Here is a 15,470-nt window from a genome sequence, read left to right as displayed (position 1 = left end):
CTTTAAATGCAAGCCGAAAAATTAAGCGTTGCGATGCCGTCTTGGATGAAGGCAAGCAGCGCCCTGCCCTCACCAAAGATGGCGAGTGCCCCTCAGGGGGTGTGGCGGCGGCAGCTCCTCCCGGGTTATATGAGGAGGAGGTGGCGGGGAGGAGCAGAAAGAGAAAGGTGTAGGGTGGTTGTCTGCGCCCGGAGATATGGCTCTGCTCCATGGGGACTCGCAGGACAAGGTGAGGGTGGCGGCCCGAGTCCGGCTGGGGCGGGCGGTGAGGGCGCAGCCGAGCTGGCCCCGCGGCGTGAGAGGGAGCTCCCTGCTCCCTCTGCCCCCGGCAGCGCTGGGACAGTGACAGGGTTTGGCTTTTGCTCAGTTAAGGACTTTTTAAAAGAAGATAAATCGCCTTAGCCCTCGTTCCTTTGGCGCGCCGAGGTCCCCCGAGGGCAGGGGGTCAGAGTGGCTGGAGTGAGCTTGGGGAGCAGCCCTGGAAGGGAGAGGTGCCCGGGGAAAGGTGAGCGGGTGGGAGGATGAAAGCCGGAGTGGGAAGGAGGAAGAGGAGGGAAGGGCAGGGCTGTGCAGCCGCCGTGAGGCGGTGCGGGCTGCGCTCTGTGCCGAGGCGGGAGCAGGTGATAACCGCGGCCCTGGAGCTGCGGGAGCCGGGCCTGGCAGGTGATGGATGCAGGAGCGGGACCTGGCCCCGGGCACTGCGGGCAGAGTACTGCAGGGGGTTAAACTTGCTCTTCCCCGGTGGGCCAGCTGCCCTGCTGGGTCTGTGACCGGCCTTCCTGGGTGCGCTCAGCGTTAATTGGGCTGTCAGCTGTCACTTCACCTGCGGTGCCCCTTTGCCTTGGCTGTCACATCAGCAGCTCGCTTGGTTCTCCGGAGAAGTGTTGAAGCTCTACGTGCCAAGGAGCTTCATGTCTTCTCTTTAAAGCAGCACAGGGGATTTCCTAGTGTTAAGACTCTCAGCTTCTCAGAGGAAATGCAAGTGAAATGCTGAAGCAGGAACTTTGTGAATTAATGTTTATGTAGTGTAGACAGTGATTGGAATTCTCTCTTCTGCGGGACGAGCTGCTTGGGTTAACCTGCCTAAACTGCCTGGTTTAATAACTACCCTCAACACACCTTGAGAAGAAGGCAAGGCAGCCCTGTAAGAGTCAGCAAGTTGCCTATTTGCCTTTCATATTGTCACATCTGCATGTGGTTTTGCATTGTGACTAAGCTTCACTGGCAGGAAGATGACTTTGCTTTAAGCTGTTAGATGTGCTGAAAGCCTCTCCAGTCTGTGTTTTCTCCATCTTTTTGGAGCATATATATTAACTAACTGGGGGCTAGAAATACACCAGCCTTTATTGACTTCTGGATAATTTCCTTTTATCTGCTTCTTTTCCATATGAATCTAGTTTTGAAATAATCCTGAGTCAGTAAGACAGGCAAGAGTTTGTAGAAGAAGCAGTTTCTAGTATCTTGCTGTGAGCTGGCCAGTGCTTTCTTTTCTGCTGCTTGTAAAACTCTTTTGTATTAAAGTGTCTGCCCTTGGAGAATACTGGAGGGGAAGGTCAAATATCAACTCTCTTGCAACATTTGGTAACTTTTGAGTGTTTATGTGCCTTTCTAACTCAGAGAGGAATACTGGGGGGAGGGGAAAAATGTTCTCGTGGTGGGGGCTGGAGTAGCTTTAAACTCTGATGCTCAATGGACAAAGATTAGCTTGTTTTAGGTTGTAGGGCTGCCTCGGGATTCCAGCAGCATGAGGGAGGATAGAAATGCTCCTATCTTGTCTGCTCCTGTTTAGGCAAAGAAACAGCAACATGGAACTGGTGTGTGACCAGTAGATAAAACTCATGCCTGTAAAGGAAACTTCATTAGGCATTAACCTAAATAGGAGCCACTGTTAAGTATAAACTAAAAACTGACCCTGAGGCGGCAAAGCAGGAGAGGATCAGGATATGTAGGAAGAGGAAGGGAGGGTAGGATAAAGGTGATTGAAAGTGCAGTGGAAAATAAGGTGTAATCTGTCATGGGGGAGGAAAAGGCACTTCAGAGTTTGAAGTGAGTGGTGGGCCTTCCAAGCTAAGCTTGAGTAAATACCTTGGTATTTCCTAATGTCAGTGGCTTCATGGTATTTGAAGGTTTCAGTCTGCAGCTGAAATGTTCTAGATCAAAATGCTAAGAGCAGATATTGTAGCACCCCTTTCACAAAGCAATCAGTGGAAGACAAAATGTTGTATCATGGCCTGGGACTTGCAGTTATCATTCACAAATGGTGAGTCTGCTGGACAAATTCTGCTGCACATTCTGGAAGGAATGAGACCATACTCGATCTTGTGCTTAGCAAAAAACCTGCTTCTGCATGCTGCTGAGCCTGAAATCAAGCAGGGGAGGTGAGCTGCTACAAGGTGCCAGCTCCTGGACAGGGATGATGCCCTCTCAAGGACACGAAGCTGGCCCAGTTAGTGGAAGATGAAGCCAGCACGGTGAGGCTGCCCTGCTCCTGACATCCCTGCCACCAGCTCTGGCCTCACTGTAAGAGGTCAGCAAAGCATTCTTGGGGAATGCTGACTGTGGCTTGGGGCTTGCTGCTGTTGCACAATTCCCATTTAAGCTGGGCCAGGAGTGCTCAGCCCCAGGCTGTGCTCTGCAAGCACACAGGGCAGGGGGCTTGCCCTGCACGGCCAAAGCTGTGCTTGACCCCTCCAGCTGAGGAATCCATTGCTTGGGTGGAGGTGTCCTGTGTGCTGCTGGTGGAACAGGGTGAGCCAGCAAGGCTTTTGCTCGGAATGTGGCATCCTTGAATGTTTATAGAGTCCTTCCCTCTGTCAGGAGGCATGTGACCTGCAAGTTCCTGCAGAGAGTGATGCAGAGATCCCTCTGGCAGGAGAGGGCCACTTTATTGCACAGCCCAGGCAACAGGTGCTCTGGGCCTTCTGCTTCCCTGGCAAGCACTGCACTTGCTGAGGAGTGCCATTTCAGTGTAACTGCATTGAGCTGTTGTTCCCACTTTATCGGTGTTTTAAGCAAAATAATGAAACCTTTGCATTACCGGAATTGTTCAGTTTGAAGTCACAAATTTGGGGAAGCATTTTCCATAGAGTAAGTAAGCAGTGCTTCAGTTTTTGTGGTTGTGTGTAACCAGACCACTTCAGGACTGTTCAGCTCAGTGTCAGAGTGGTGACAGCAAACTGCCCTAAAGGCTGCAAAATCCAAGCTTCATGTGTGCTCTGTAGTGCTGCATGCTTGCAGTGCACTTTCAGATATCCTTTTAGTATCCTGATTAAAAGGAAACTTAAGCTGCTTGTGCTGAATATGACTAAAAAGTAGTTCCAGCAGCTAATGCTGCTGATATCTGCTGGCCAGATCCTCTGGTGGCTAATTCCTGGGTGTCAAAACAAGGCCCTCTGGAACTGAGGGCTCTGTATAAACTGCCAGAAAACACCATGATCTTTTAGTGCTCTCTGGAGAGCACCTAAACAGCTTTAATTAGAAAGCCTTCTCTGTAAAAAGTAATGGGTTTTAGGTAGTGGCAGATGTAATTACTTCTGAAGTCTTGTTTGTGGGTTGCTGCTTGAATGACAGCAGGGTGGTGATCAGTAAGGCGAGAAGGTTTTTAAAAGGTAGCTGACAATAAGCAGAAAACTCTGACATGTGAGCCATTGTGGAAGGGCTCCTTGCTCTTTCCAAGAGCCTGTTTATGTGAAAAACCCCTGGATTAATCTGTCTTTGATAACAAATACATATTTCACTAGCACTCAGAAGTTGTACACAGTTGCTTGCACTGGCAGATTCTTTTGTTAGAATGCAGAAGTGACACCAAGTCATCCGGAGCTGATGCTAAAACTGCAAAGGGTGGGACTGTAAAAGCAGCAGCTCAGGCCTCTCACCAGAACTAAGAGACTTTGGTGGCTGAGGGCATTTCCTCCCTCTGGGTGTCTGCAAGCATCAAGATGTGTTTGCACATCAGAAATGTAATGTCTGTCAGGCAGAAGTCTGGGTAGCTGATGGTCATCACTGCCTTGTATTTAAGTGATCTAACTTTTTTTTCCCCCCCAGCATCTCTTACAAATAGAAAAAAGCAAATGTTCTAAAATTCTACCTGGATTGGGCACAGTAATGATATCTGCTGTTTCCTGGGCTTCTAGATCAGGTGTTTATCATGGTGTCCTAATTAGTACCATAATATCTATTTATAGTCTTTTAGTCCTGAAACGTAGAAATGTTAACCAGTATGATGCCTATGTTATTGTGAAGGACTCTGCTTTGTTCTGATTGACCGGTTGGACAGGTAAACTGTACTGAACAGGGAGTAGTTTTGCTTGAATCCTCAAGAAACCCTAGGAATCCTGAAACAAGTCTCTGACGAATCCTGAGTTTAGAAGTGGGAGGTGTCAGAGAAGCTGTAACAGTTTCTGGAGTCACTGCAAGCCAGAAGCTGCTTCTGGGGAAGAGAAATGAGAGTTGAAAGTGAGAGCTGGCTCTGGGTGGGTGTTTCAGTTTGCAGCCCAACCCAGCTGTTTCCATTCTGTGTGTCCTCTGTACCTATTTGGGCATCTGCTACCAGTGAGGAATAATCCCTTCCCAGCTGCTGAGCTTGGATTATATCCCTTGAGGGTATGGAGTGACAGACTGGTTTCTGGTAACTGGATGGGGAACTTTCAGTTCTCTTGCCCCACTGCTTGGAGTCCAGGGAGGAAGCAGTGGTGTCCTAGCAGAGAAATGCCTCTGGATATGAAGGAGCTGCCAGAGAGTGAAGATGGTGGGGTGACTTGGGAAAGCCTTGGGTTGGATGCCTGCTGTGGTAAAAGGACAAGCCTGGGGCCTGGAGATGGATGTTTAATTCCTTTGCTCTGCACAGCCTTCATGTGCCCATGGGGAGGTTGGTCCCCATTCCTGCTTGTAGGGTGGGTGCAGGAGAGATGGTGGCACGAAAGGTCCTGCGTGCAGAGGTGCTTGTGTGGGTCAGGGGTTGGTGTGAGACATCTGCCATGGGTGCTCCCTGAGTGAGTGCTTTACAGAGCTGTGCTGACAGGAGTGGGGCTTCCTGCTTCCCCCATTCAGGGGACAAATGCTACTCCAGCACTTTTTGTCAGGAAACAAAGCACTCTCTCCTCCTGAAGTCAGACAGCGTGAATGTTCCCTTTGTAGTCTGAGCCATGATTCTGTAATCCTAAAGGTCTCTGGCCTGGAGTTAGGAGCCCACAGTGACCTTCACAGGACTAGAGCAGACTGGGGTCTTACAAGCCTTGATTTCATATAGCTCCAGATCCTATTTGCAGTTTGTACAGGGTGCCAGGAGACACATGCTTGTGACATGTTAACTGCTTTAATCTGACCAAGCAGGACCACCTAATATTTGTGCTTGTCTGTCTCCTGTGTAGGCAACTACTAGGCATGGAGGGGCCTAGACAGCTTCTAATCATGGGTTACTTTCTCCACAAGAAAGAAAGAAAGCAAGCTCACAAATTCAGGACTGTCTGATTTGTGTAATCCTTTCCTTAGTTTAGCTGAAAGGAAATGGTTTCCTTTGGCTTATCATACTTTCCAAACTCAGCAGTTCATATTGTTAGCGCTGCTGATCCTGTTTGGACAGCAAATAGAAGTAAGCAGGATGTAAAACCCTGGGGTCTGCATCTTGCTGCTTTGGCTGGTGGTGTTATCTGGCTGGGAAATGGAAAACACCAACCAACTTGCCTTTCATTTGGCAACAGATAGTGAGCTGTGCTCCCAGTGAAACTAGTGCCTGACTGGTGGCCTTCTACCTGCAGTGCCTGGGGGGAGCAGCTTCTGCCCAAGCCTGTGTCAGTGACCTCTGAACCATGCACCTCTGTTTGGTCTGTGCCTTCCTAGCAAGGACCAGAATTGCCTGCCTGTATAGGAACATAATAGTCTGTCCTAAGTGGTGACTGCAGGGAAGTGATTACTGTTGGAATCCCTGTAGAGTTTGGAGTCCCACCATGTCCTGTGGGATGTGAACAGGGCCTGGGACTGGTAGGAAGTGTGTTCCAGGGCATGCTCTGTAAGTGTGCTCACTGCCAAGGCAATGCCCAGGATGGGCTGAAAGTCGTCCTCCTTCCCATCTTCATGTGCTGCATGCAGGGCCATTCCGTAGTTGTAAGGCTTAAAAAGTTTTATCTATTACTTATCTCCTTTTAATTCTAGCTAACAATGAGGATGCAGCAGGCAGAAGAGTTTTTAGCATGGCTGGAGGGTGCAGTGGCTGGGGTATCCCTCACTTATGCATGGCAGTCTGATCATAGGGGAGAGCAGTGGCAGGGCAGATGCTCCCTGTCCTGGCAGCTGTGTCCTCTGCAGGCAGCCAGAGACACTTGTCACATACCAGATCTGGGCTGCAGATGGCCAGCCTAGGGGGAGCCATCTTCCAGAGCCTTTTGGAAGCAAACTTCACCTTATAACAGGCAGCCTATCAGTGGTTCTTAGGCAGCTTTGCAGAGGCTTGAGGCAGTATTTAGCCCTCTGTGATACGATTGGATTGCTCAGATCCTGGCAGCATTTGTCTGTGGGCTTGGGTGCTGAAGCTTAGTGTACACTGCAAAGGTAGGAACAGGCTCCTGGCTAGTGTGGTCTGTGCTGCAGAGTGCTGAGATAGCAGTCCTGGTGCAGTTCTCTAGCCTGCTTTTCTGAGAAGGCCTTCAGAATTATCTCCAGAGGGTAACTTCAGCATTCCTCCTGGCTCTGATGGTCACTCTTCAGCAAACTTCCTGTGTTGTGACCTTGATCTCTGGTGGTTTCTCCCTTATGCAGAAAATAGCAATGATTTGTCAGGCTGCAGCAAGGGAAGGCCTCTTAGAAGATAGCCTTCATGTGTAAGCTGGAGGATCTTCTACTGAGAAAGCTATTCCACTGCTCTTTAAGAGTTTGAGTAGTCTTGAAATCATGTTCTAGGTCTAGGCTGTTGGAATGAATGAAGAAATAAGCCCCCAAAGGAATGCTGGCTCAGTTTATGGGTCTTTGAAGCACTGGGAAAGGAATTCTGCTCATAAATGTGTACCTGAAGGCAGGTGTGTAGTGAAGTGTGGTTCTTATTCATGGCTGATGATCAGTCAGCTTCACTAAACCTACTTGATGCTTGGTCAAGGATTATTCTGTGAATTCTCTTGCAGCTGAGGTCTGTGTCTGTAGACCTGAATGTTGATCCTTCTCTCCAAATTGACATCCCTGATGCCCTAAGTGAAAAGGACAGAGTGAAGTTCACTGTGCACACTAAGGTAAGGTCATGGGCAAAAAGGTTTTGCAAGTAACATATGTATTTGCAGTACACATACTTGCAAAGATGGGCTTGGCAATGAAGAAAATCTAATTAGATGGAGATTTTCCACTTAAAGGTGGCCTGAGGATGTGTATATGCAGAAACTTCAGATTTCCCAGGATCTGAACTCTCTCAACAGAGGCAAGTAGCTGATGGCTTTGCTAAGGAATCCTAGCTAGACACCAGAAGGCTGGGGGGCTGGAAGGGAGCTACTGTGAAATGCCACAAAACAAACTGCATTATTGCTGTTCTACAACAGTACTTTTTTTTCCTAGCAGTCTCCTTAGTGGTGCTGTTGAATTAGTGCCAGCTCAGCTAAAAGGGAGTGGGCAAGGCTCTTAGTAAGCAGAATAGCTTCCTTTGGAAATGGACAGAACTGTTTCTAAAAGCACTGATTTACAAAACAGTAGGGCTTCTATATATTCTCTTCCAGACTACACTGCCAGCTTTTCAAAGCCCTGAGTTTTCAGTTACAAGGCAGCATGAAGACTTTGTGTGGTTACATGATACACTCACTGAAACTGAAGAGTATGCAGGACTCATTGTAAGTACTTCCTAAAGAATGTGATTCTTAGTGAAAAACTGTAGCAATCTAAAGTGCCTACTAATAAGGGCATGAAGTATGTTTTACCAGTGTTTCTGGTGTTCTGTGACTTGGATGTTCCCTATGCTTCCTGTTGCCTTAATTCCTAAACAGCTTGAGTGGTATGGCATTTGTGTTAACTTTGTATATAGCTTGGAGCAGCAAAAGGTGCTGTGAGAGTCCTTGACTCTGTGGTGGTATTAATATCTGCCTGAAGGTGGCACACTGAAATAATCTAATAAATGTGGGCTTTCCTTCCTGTCATGATTCTTTTAGAGATGGCTGGCAATGGGGTAGATTACAGAAGCTGTTTTTCTGGGTTGGTTTCCCTCCTGGGGAGGGATAACACAAACCAGGAACCTAGAATTCCTGGATCATGCACTCTTTACCACACTTTCCTATGACCAGGCAAGAGTTGCCTTCTGGAGAAGGCTAGAAGTAATCTTGGACAGCTTTATTTGCTAATATCCATGACTAACCAATTGCCTGCCTAGATACCTCCAGCACCTTCAAAGCCTGACTTTGATGGTCCCAGAGAGAAGATGCAGAAGCTGGGGGAAGGAGAAGTGTCCATGACAAAAGAAGAGTTTGCCAAAATGAAGCAAGAGCTGGAAGCGTAAGTAAAATGAGTCTACTGCCAAAAGCTGCATTTAGAGAAGTCTCCTGGGACAGCAACTTATTTGGTGATAACTGATCTTGAGTGTCTCTGTTTTGAAGGGTGTCTTGAAAACCCTGGAGCTGGGGAGGGGCCCAGCTTTTCCAGCTTTCAAGCTGGAAAACTTCCTAGGTAAAGAGACTGAAGGTGACTTGACTGTCACAAGCTGGCTATTTCAGAAGTCTGCAGTTGAATATTTTCATGGGCTAAATTAAAGCAATTCTTTGTATACTGAAGAGGGTAGTACAAAGAGGATCTCAGTCTGTTGTTTCCTTGCAGTGAATACCTCGCTGTCTTCAAGAAGACTGTCTCATCACATGAGATCTTCCTGCAGCGGATTGCTTCTCATCCTGTGCTCAGCAAAGATCGCAATTTCCATGTTTTCCTGGAGTACGACCAGGACGTGAGACTTTTTTTCCTTGTTTCCCTTTCCAAGTGAGGCAAACTGTTCGGAGTGCTGTTGTTTTTGCTGGACACAGTCAGAATGTTCTGTGGATCTATGAGCAGCATCAGCAAGCAGATATTGCAAGTATTTCTGTGAGATGGTTGAAGGGTGAAAGCCTGACCTTTACACCTTTCTCTGTTATAAATCTCACCGTGTTTCTAAATCCTTGTCAGGTTGGTTAGGAAGCCACCTTTGCATGTCTTTATCTTGGGAGCGTGTATGGCTCTGGTGTACCTGTGCTGTGTTGCATAGTCCTAAAGTGGAGGAATGGAGGTGTATTAAAGTCACTCCTGCATATGTTTCATCACACCTAATTGTGAGTGATAGATGCTGAGCTAAGATATGCAAGGAGAAACAGCTGTTTATGGGAATTGGGAAAATCCGTGGCACGAACAGTTGAACTACTTGTTGCCAAGCCACCTGTTACATGTTACATTTTTATATGGGTATTATGGAGGGCTTGGAAATCAACCTGCTCTGACATATGCTAAGTGTAAAGGATGTTACTAACACTGCAAATGTCAAAACAGTCACTTTTTTCCCTCCATGGGTATAACTTTAAAGCTGCTTTGGCCTCTCTATTACAGCTGAGTGTGCGGAGGAAAAACACTAAAGAGATGTTTGGTGGCTTTTTAAAAAGCGTAGTAAAGAGTGCTGATGAGGTCCTCTTCTCTGGAGTCAAGGTAAGGTTGTTGCTTTGTCTCTTACCCTAATCTTGAGTGTTTCTTGCTTCCTGCTCCAGGGAACTTACTCCTGTCTGCTTCAGGCTTGCTGTGCATGAGGCTCAGCTACTGACATACCTGCCTTGTTACTGCTCTCCCAGTTGAGGGGGAGTAGCCTGTATTAATTCTGATTTCTATGGAAATAAGACATTGTAGCTTTAGGCTGTTCAATGTCAGTGTGTAATTCAAGTTTCTGGATGCAGAAGACCTGCCTTAATACCTGATACTGGAGAGGAAGGAATTGTACCTTCAGGAAATATCCTTGTGGCTTTTGTCTACTTTGGAGCTGTGAACAGACACGATTATGGGTTTCTGCTTATACTAGACAAGATCAAATACCAAAGACTCCTGTAACTGGTCTTGCTCCAGCTTTTGTGTTGTGTTGCCGTGGCAGCACTTCCCAAAAAGATAGTTGTGCTATGTGCAGTGTCCTGAAATATTTCAATATATATCATGTTTGGTGTGGATGAGAAACAAGCTTGTAAACTGCTTAGTCCTTAGCTACAGTGTTGCAGCAGGCCTAGGAAATAAAATTCCACAGTTGGAAGTCCTGAGGGCTGTCCCATAACTTACTGCTGCTTCAGACAACCTGCATCAGTATTTGAGTGCCAACTTCATCTTCACTGCATAGTGAGGAAGAAGTTTCCCATGTGGTTTGGGATGTCAAACCCTTGGCTCATATCTTGTCTTGAACAGTTTTTCCATAGGGATTGATGGGCCTTAAGCTCAAGACCAGGCTATGGTTGTTTCTTTGGCCCTTCCTAAAATAGGGATGAGCTTGTATTCTGCAATTACTGACTTAACAGGTCATATTCTTTTTCAGGAGGTAGAAGATTTTTTTGAGCAAGAGAAGACTTTTCTTGTGAACTACTACAACAGAATCAAGGATGCATGTGCAAAAGCAGATAAGATGACAAGATCTCATAAAAGTGAATCTTTTCAAAGCCCTTTCGAGAGATGATGCAGTTTTGATGATTTCAGCCTGAAAACCTTGTCTTGTTCTTGCAGATGTTGCAGATGACTATATTTATACTTCAGCTTGTTTGAACAGCCTGGCATTAGAAGAGCCTACAGTTATCAAAAAGTAAGAAATTCCAACTGTTCATAAATGTATCCTGAGTCTGGGAATACCAAATTTCTTCTGTAAAATCCAGAGGATTGAGTCATAGGTGGTTTGAGGTTCTTGAATTGCATGCAAGTGGCATTAAAACTTTCCTTGCTCTGGCAGACCTAATGTCATCAATTGCACCTAACTTAGAACTAGTTGATCACTTGCCAGTTGTGGCCTAGAGGTTACTTGTGCTGGTCATCAAAATCCTTCTAAACAAAAAACTCCTGTATTCTCTTTAGGTCACAAATTGCTGCAGACCCCTGAAGAAAGGGTTTGTGTGTGTATTCTAGTGTGCTGTTAAATATAACTGCACTAGGTCAGCTTTCACTAGGTCTGTACTATCTTCTGGACCTTTGCGCTTCCAGAATAGTAGGGGATTTTTAAGCTGGGGGAACTCAGTTGCCTTTTCTGAGGTGACTTCTTCCACTTTTGTCTTTACTATCAATTTACCAAGACCTTGTTAAAACAGAGTGTATAGCTGAATAAACAAGTCAGCTCATCCCTCTTGGATAGCAGCAAGGAAATTCTCCACAAGACCTTTATGCTCTGGAGATCAGCATTGTTACATTAAATGGTGTTGAGCTGCTCAGCTGTACTATTCTGGTAGGCTGGAATCCAGCACATTGAACCTTTTCTCCAGGTCTTTGCCTAAATGAGTTTTTTTCAAGCCCTTGTTTGGATCTGTATACAGGAAACTCCAGCCTTCAGCTTTCTGGTTTCCTGCTGATTAATCCTGGCATTTATCAGACTAAGAAGTATCTCAATTTTATTTTTGCCTTTTTTTTTTTTCCTCAATAGGTACTTGTTGAAAGTTGCAGAGCTCTTTGAGAAACTCAGGGTAAGAAGCTTTGCTGGGGCCAGGTGTGGTGGAGAAGAATCTCTGACTCTGCATGTGGCTGTTCTGTTACACACCAACTAACTGATTTTTTTTTTTCCCTTCTACAGAAGGTAGAGAGTAGAGTTTCATCTGATGAAGACTTAAAGCTCTCTGAACTGTTGAGATACTACATGCTCAATATAGAAGCTGCTAAGGTGAGAAGAGTTTTCTTTTTGAAGCTTAGTTTTGTTATGGGCAACATGACTCATTCGTGGTATTCTTTGTGCTTGAAGAAGACAGGAAAGTGGACCCTTGTTTTGCCTAAGAAACTTGAGACTCTTAAACCACAGCAGAATATAGAAGCTATATATTAGCTAGCTGGAGCCCAGCCACTTACAGAAGACTTGGACCAATTTTTTTTTGGCATGTAAAGTGGAAGAACTCTTTAAATTTCTGTAAGTTAGAGCAAACTGAATTTAAGTCTGCAGCAGTTTCTTTCCCGTTCCCTGCCTGAGTAGTCACGGACTTGCCAATAAAATCAGTGATGACTAATTAGTAGTTGGGATTGATTTCAGGATTTTTAGAGTACCCTAGCACAAATACATGGTAACTTGTGAAGGCTCTTGGAGTCTGATCTTCCAAGAGGGCTTTGGTAGATTGATGTGACTGCAAAAGCCTTGCTGGCAACCCTTTTTCTAATAAAAACTTGATTTGACAGGGGATGACCATGCTGCAAAAAGTTATCTAGGTACAACCTACTGGGCCTCTTCATCTAGTGTCTTACCTGTAATGTCAGGTACTCCAGAACACCCACTACAGCCTCCCTCAGTGGGGTGTACTGTTATTTAGACATCACAACTGTACTCCTGCTGCATTAGGAAGGAATTGGCTCACAGACCTCTACTACTCCTGTCTAGGTTAATGCAGTGCTTCAGTCAAGCTGTCAGATCTCCAACAAATTAAATGGCTGCTGGAAGGTAGACTGAGGGAATTCAGAAAGTCAGAAAGTGCTTTTTGCTCTTAGTGGAGACATCTACCTTACAGCAGGAGAAACTACTATAAGGGAAGAAATGATGCCTATAGTAGCCCTCAGACTTCCTTCACTAAGGCATAACTGGCTGTCCTGAAAATGTAGTGCTGCACTGTGAAAGGCTGCCAAAAGCAGACTGTAATAGCTTGTTTGAAAAAGCAGAATCTGGTGCTGAAAGAAGTGAAACCTCCTGCTGCTAAGGTGGTTGTAACCTCAGTTTGGGAAGTAGTCCTGCTAAGGCTCTGGTGTGCTATTTCTGTCTCTTCAGGATCTTCTGTACAGACGAACCCGGGCTCTTGTTGACTATGAGAACTCAAACAAAGCTCTAGACAAAGCCAGACTAAAGAGCAAGGACGTCAGACTGGCTGAGGCACATCAACAGGATTGCTGTCAGAAGTTTGAAAAGATTTCAGAATCTGCTAAACAAGGTAAAACAGGCTTTGCTGTACTTTTATGCTTAAAGGAGAGCTTAATGCAGTCGAGGTCTCCATCTGACCTTCAGCTACTGAAGGCTCCTGAACAAACAGTCTTGACATCCCAAGGACAGTAGAGATAAGTGCTGTAAAACTAATGCAGCTAAACATTTTTTTTTAAAGCAATTTTCTCTAGCAGAACAGTATCAGTACTACACCAACCTTTATTTATAAGCCCCTAGTATTTGCTTTTAGGACTGAACTCAGTCTCCATGTGAATGTAACTACTAGAGGGTAACTAATTACCTCAGTCAAAGCTGTGCAAACAGGCTTTTGCTCCCTCCCAATACAGCTGAGTGCCTTATATGGAGTTTCAAACACGGGTTCTCAGTAGAAGAGTATATGTGTGTATATTTATATTTATAATATGCTTTCATGGTGTATATGCTGCTCCTTCAGTGTATCTGGCTTTTAAATGATCCGGGCTCTCACAGAGCTTGTGTGGCTTATTTCTGGTTTGTTCCAGCTGTCTTCCTACAAAGCTTTTCTGTCTTAAGCTGTCTGTGTATCATGTGATGACTGCATCTCTGTCTAAAACCAGCATGACTAACTCTTGAACCTTTTTTTGATCAAATACTGTAATCTGAGCTGCACAACAGACTCCTGAAACATGAGGGGCATTGCTTGTCAGACTTTGTCTATCTCTTACCTTTGTTTTTTCCTTCTCTACAGAACTGATGAGCTTCAAACAGAAGAGAATAGCAGCATTCCGTAAAAACTTAATTGAAATGGCAGAACTGGAAATAAAACATGCAAAGGTGTGTTCTTTTTGGAATTTAACAGGCATGGGTTGAGAGAAATATGAGTAGTGTGTAACTGGGAGGATTTGCTGGGTCATCTGACTTCCCATCAGGCAGCCTCATCTGTGGGGTTTGACCCCTACTGTGTCTAGAGGCAGCTGCTGCTTCCAGTGCTCCTGAGTGTTGGCCCAGGAGCACATCCTGCAGCTTGTGAGCAGGCTGTCAATCCTTGTCACTTGGCTTGTCAGTGGAGGGGATGCTGGCTTTATAGCAGCCTCTGCCAAGATTTCTTAGGCAGGCTTGAAGGGTCTGCTAACTTTGTGTAGAGAACAAAGCAGTAACTGTGCACCTCAGCTTCCTTTGAAGAAGGAAAGTCTAATGTCCCACTCCCTGAGAGTACTGGACTTTAGCACCGGCAGCTACTTCAGTGCTGAACTGGAATGTGACACAAAGCCTTGACAACACTGCTCAGTCTGGCCTAATTTAAAAGCTTCCTGTTGACTCTTGTCCCTCTCCTTAGCACAAACTGATTAATGGTTGCAGGCCTGCAGGAAGAGGCAAATTGCAGAATGTGTGATCTGGTTTTGGTTCTTTACTGCATGAATGCTTGTCTTTGCAGTAGGAGATCTTTAGCATTGGCACAGGCTACAAAATCCTGTGACAGACCCACTATTTGGGAAGCTACTTCATAGTGAAAGGCAGGATTGGAATTATCAGTCATCCTCATCTGAAACTAATTCTCTTCCTTTGCAGAACAATGTGTCTCTCCTGCAGAGCTGTATTGACTTGTTCAAGAACTGAGGAGTCTTACTCTGAAAATGTGACAAAAGCATCAATTGCACTCAATAGCCAGGGGCAACTTATTGGCTTGACTTCATTAGCTTAAAATAATAATGTCACTGAGATTGTTTCACTAATACTTAGGTATGTTGATAGTGATTATGGGTATAAATGGGAGCTGAATTGTATATGAATTGTCTGGATGTAGCTAACATCCTGTTGGCTGATAACTCAAAATGAGTCAAATGTAAGAAATTAATTTGCTGTTGACTGACTTCATCTAGCAGAAAAAGTTTACTGAGAACTCCTTTTTTGCAGGATCATAATCTGTCTCTTCATGGCCCTGATGTATTTAAAACTTGCCAAGTGAGAGTGACTTAAGGGTAATAATTTTATAAAGTGAATATCTTAGCATTCCACTTCCCAGACAGATTTCTACTACAATATATTTTGAATTTCTATAACTACATTCACTATTTGTACACTTGGGCAACACGGCAAATAAAGATGTCTGATACAACAAGCTGTTGTATGGTAAGAATTTGTGTGGGATGTAAAATGACAAAGAAGCTTCAGACACAGAACTATCATGAATTACTCATCACCTGGAGCTCTTCAGAGCACTAGAAGGAAATATTTGACTCAAGAGGATTGTTCTTGGAATGGGTGTTGAAATGAAATGTGTGGACTTCAAGTGACATTGCTGTTTGAGTGGCTGGCTGCAACTTTTAATTCCCCTTTGCTGCACGTACAGCATTGTAAAGTAATTTTATACCTCCTACTAGCAGCAAGAGAATGTTTAAATCTTCAGGGCTTCTGGAAGCATAGGGCTGGACAGCCTATGTAAGGTATAAAC

At 45.2% G+C, this 15,470-nt stretch overlaps 1 protein-coding gene across 1 annotated transcript; it reads left to right on the top strand.

The window, feature by feature from the left end:
* Positions 1-72: 72 nt before the first annotated feature.
* Positions 73-15,137, top strand: SNX5 (sorting nexin 5). The gene is made up of 13 exons (XM_059840798.1): positions 73-229; positions 7,113-7,217; positions 7,692-7,802; positions 8,336-8,457; positions 8,776-8,899; positions 9,529-9,624; positions 10,487-10,592; positions 10,672-10,747; positions 11,573-11,612; positions 11,720-11,806; positions 12,890-13,049; positions 13,767-13,852; positions 14,588-15,137. Exons 1-13 carry the CDS (start codon positions 197-199, stop codon positions 14,633-14,635), a joined length of 1,194 nt encoding a protein of 397 aa, XP_059696781.1. The 5' UTR covers positions 73-196; the 3' UTR covers positions 14,636-15,137.
* The last annotated feature ends 333 nt before the right edge of the window (positions 15,138-15,470 follow it).

The sequence above is a fragment of the Haemorhous mexicanus genome, chromosome 3 (genome assembly GCF_027477595.1).
Source record: "Haemorhous mexicanus isolate bHaeMex1 chromosome 3, bHaeMex1.pri, whole genome shotgun sequence".
Taxonomy (NCBI): domain Eukaryota; kingdom Metazoa; phylum Chordata; class Aves; order Passeriformes; family Fringillidae; genus Haemorhous; species Haemorhous mexicanus.
The sequence above is the reverse complement of the archived record's forward strand: the minus strand, read 5'-3'. Positions and strand labels throughout refer to the sequence as shown.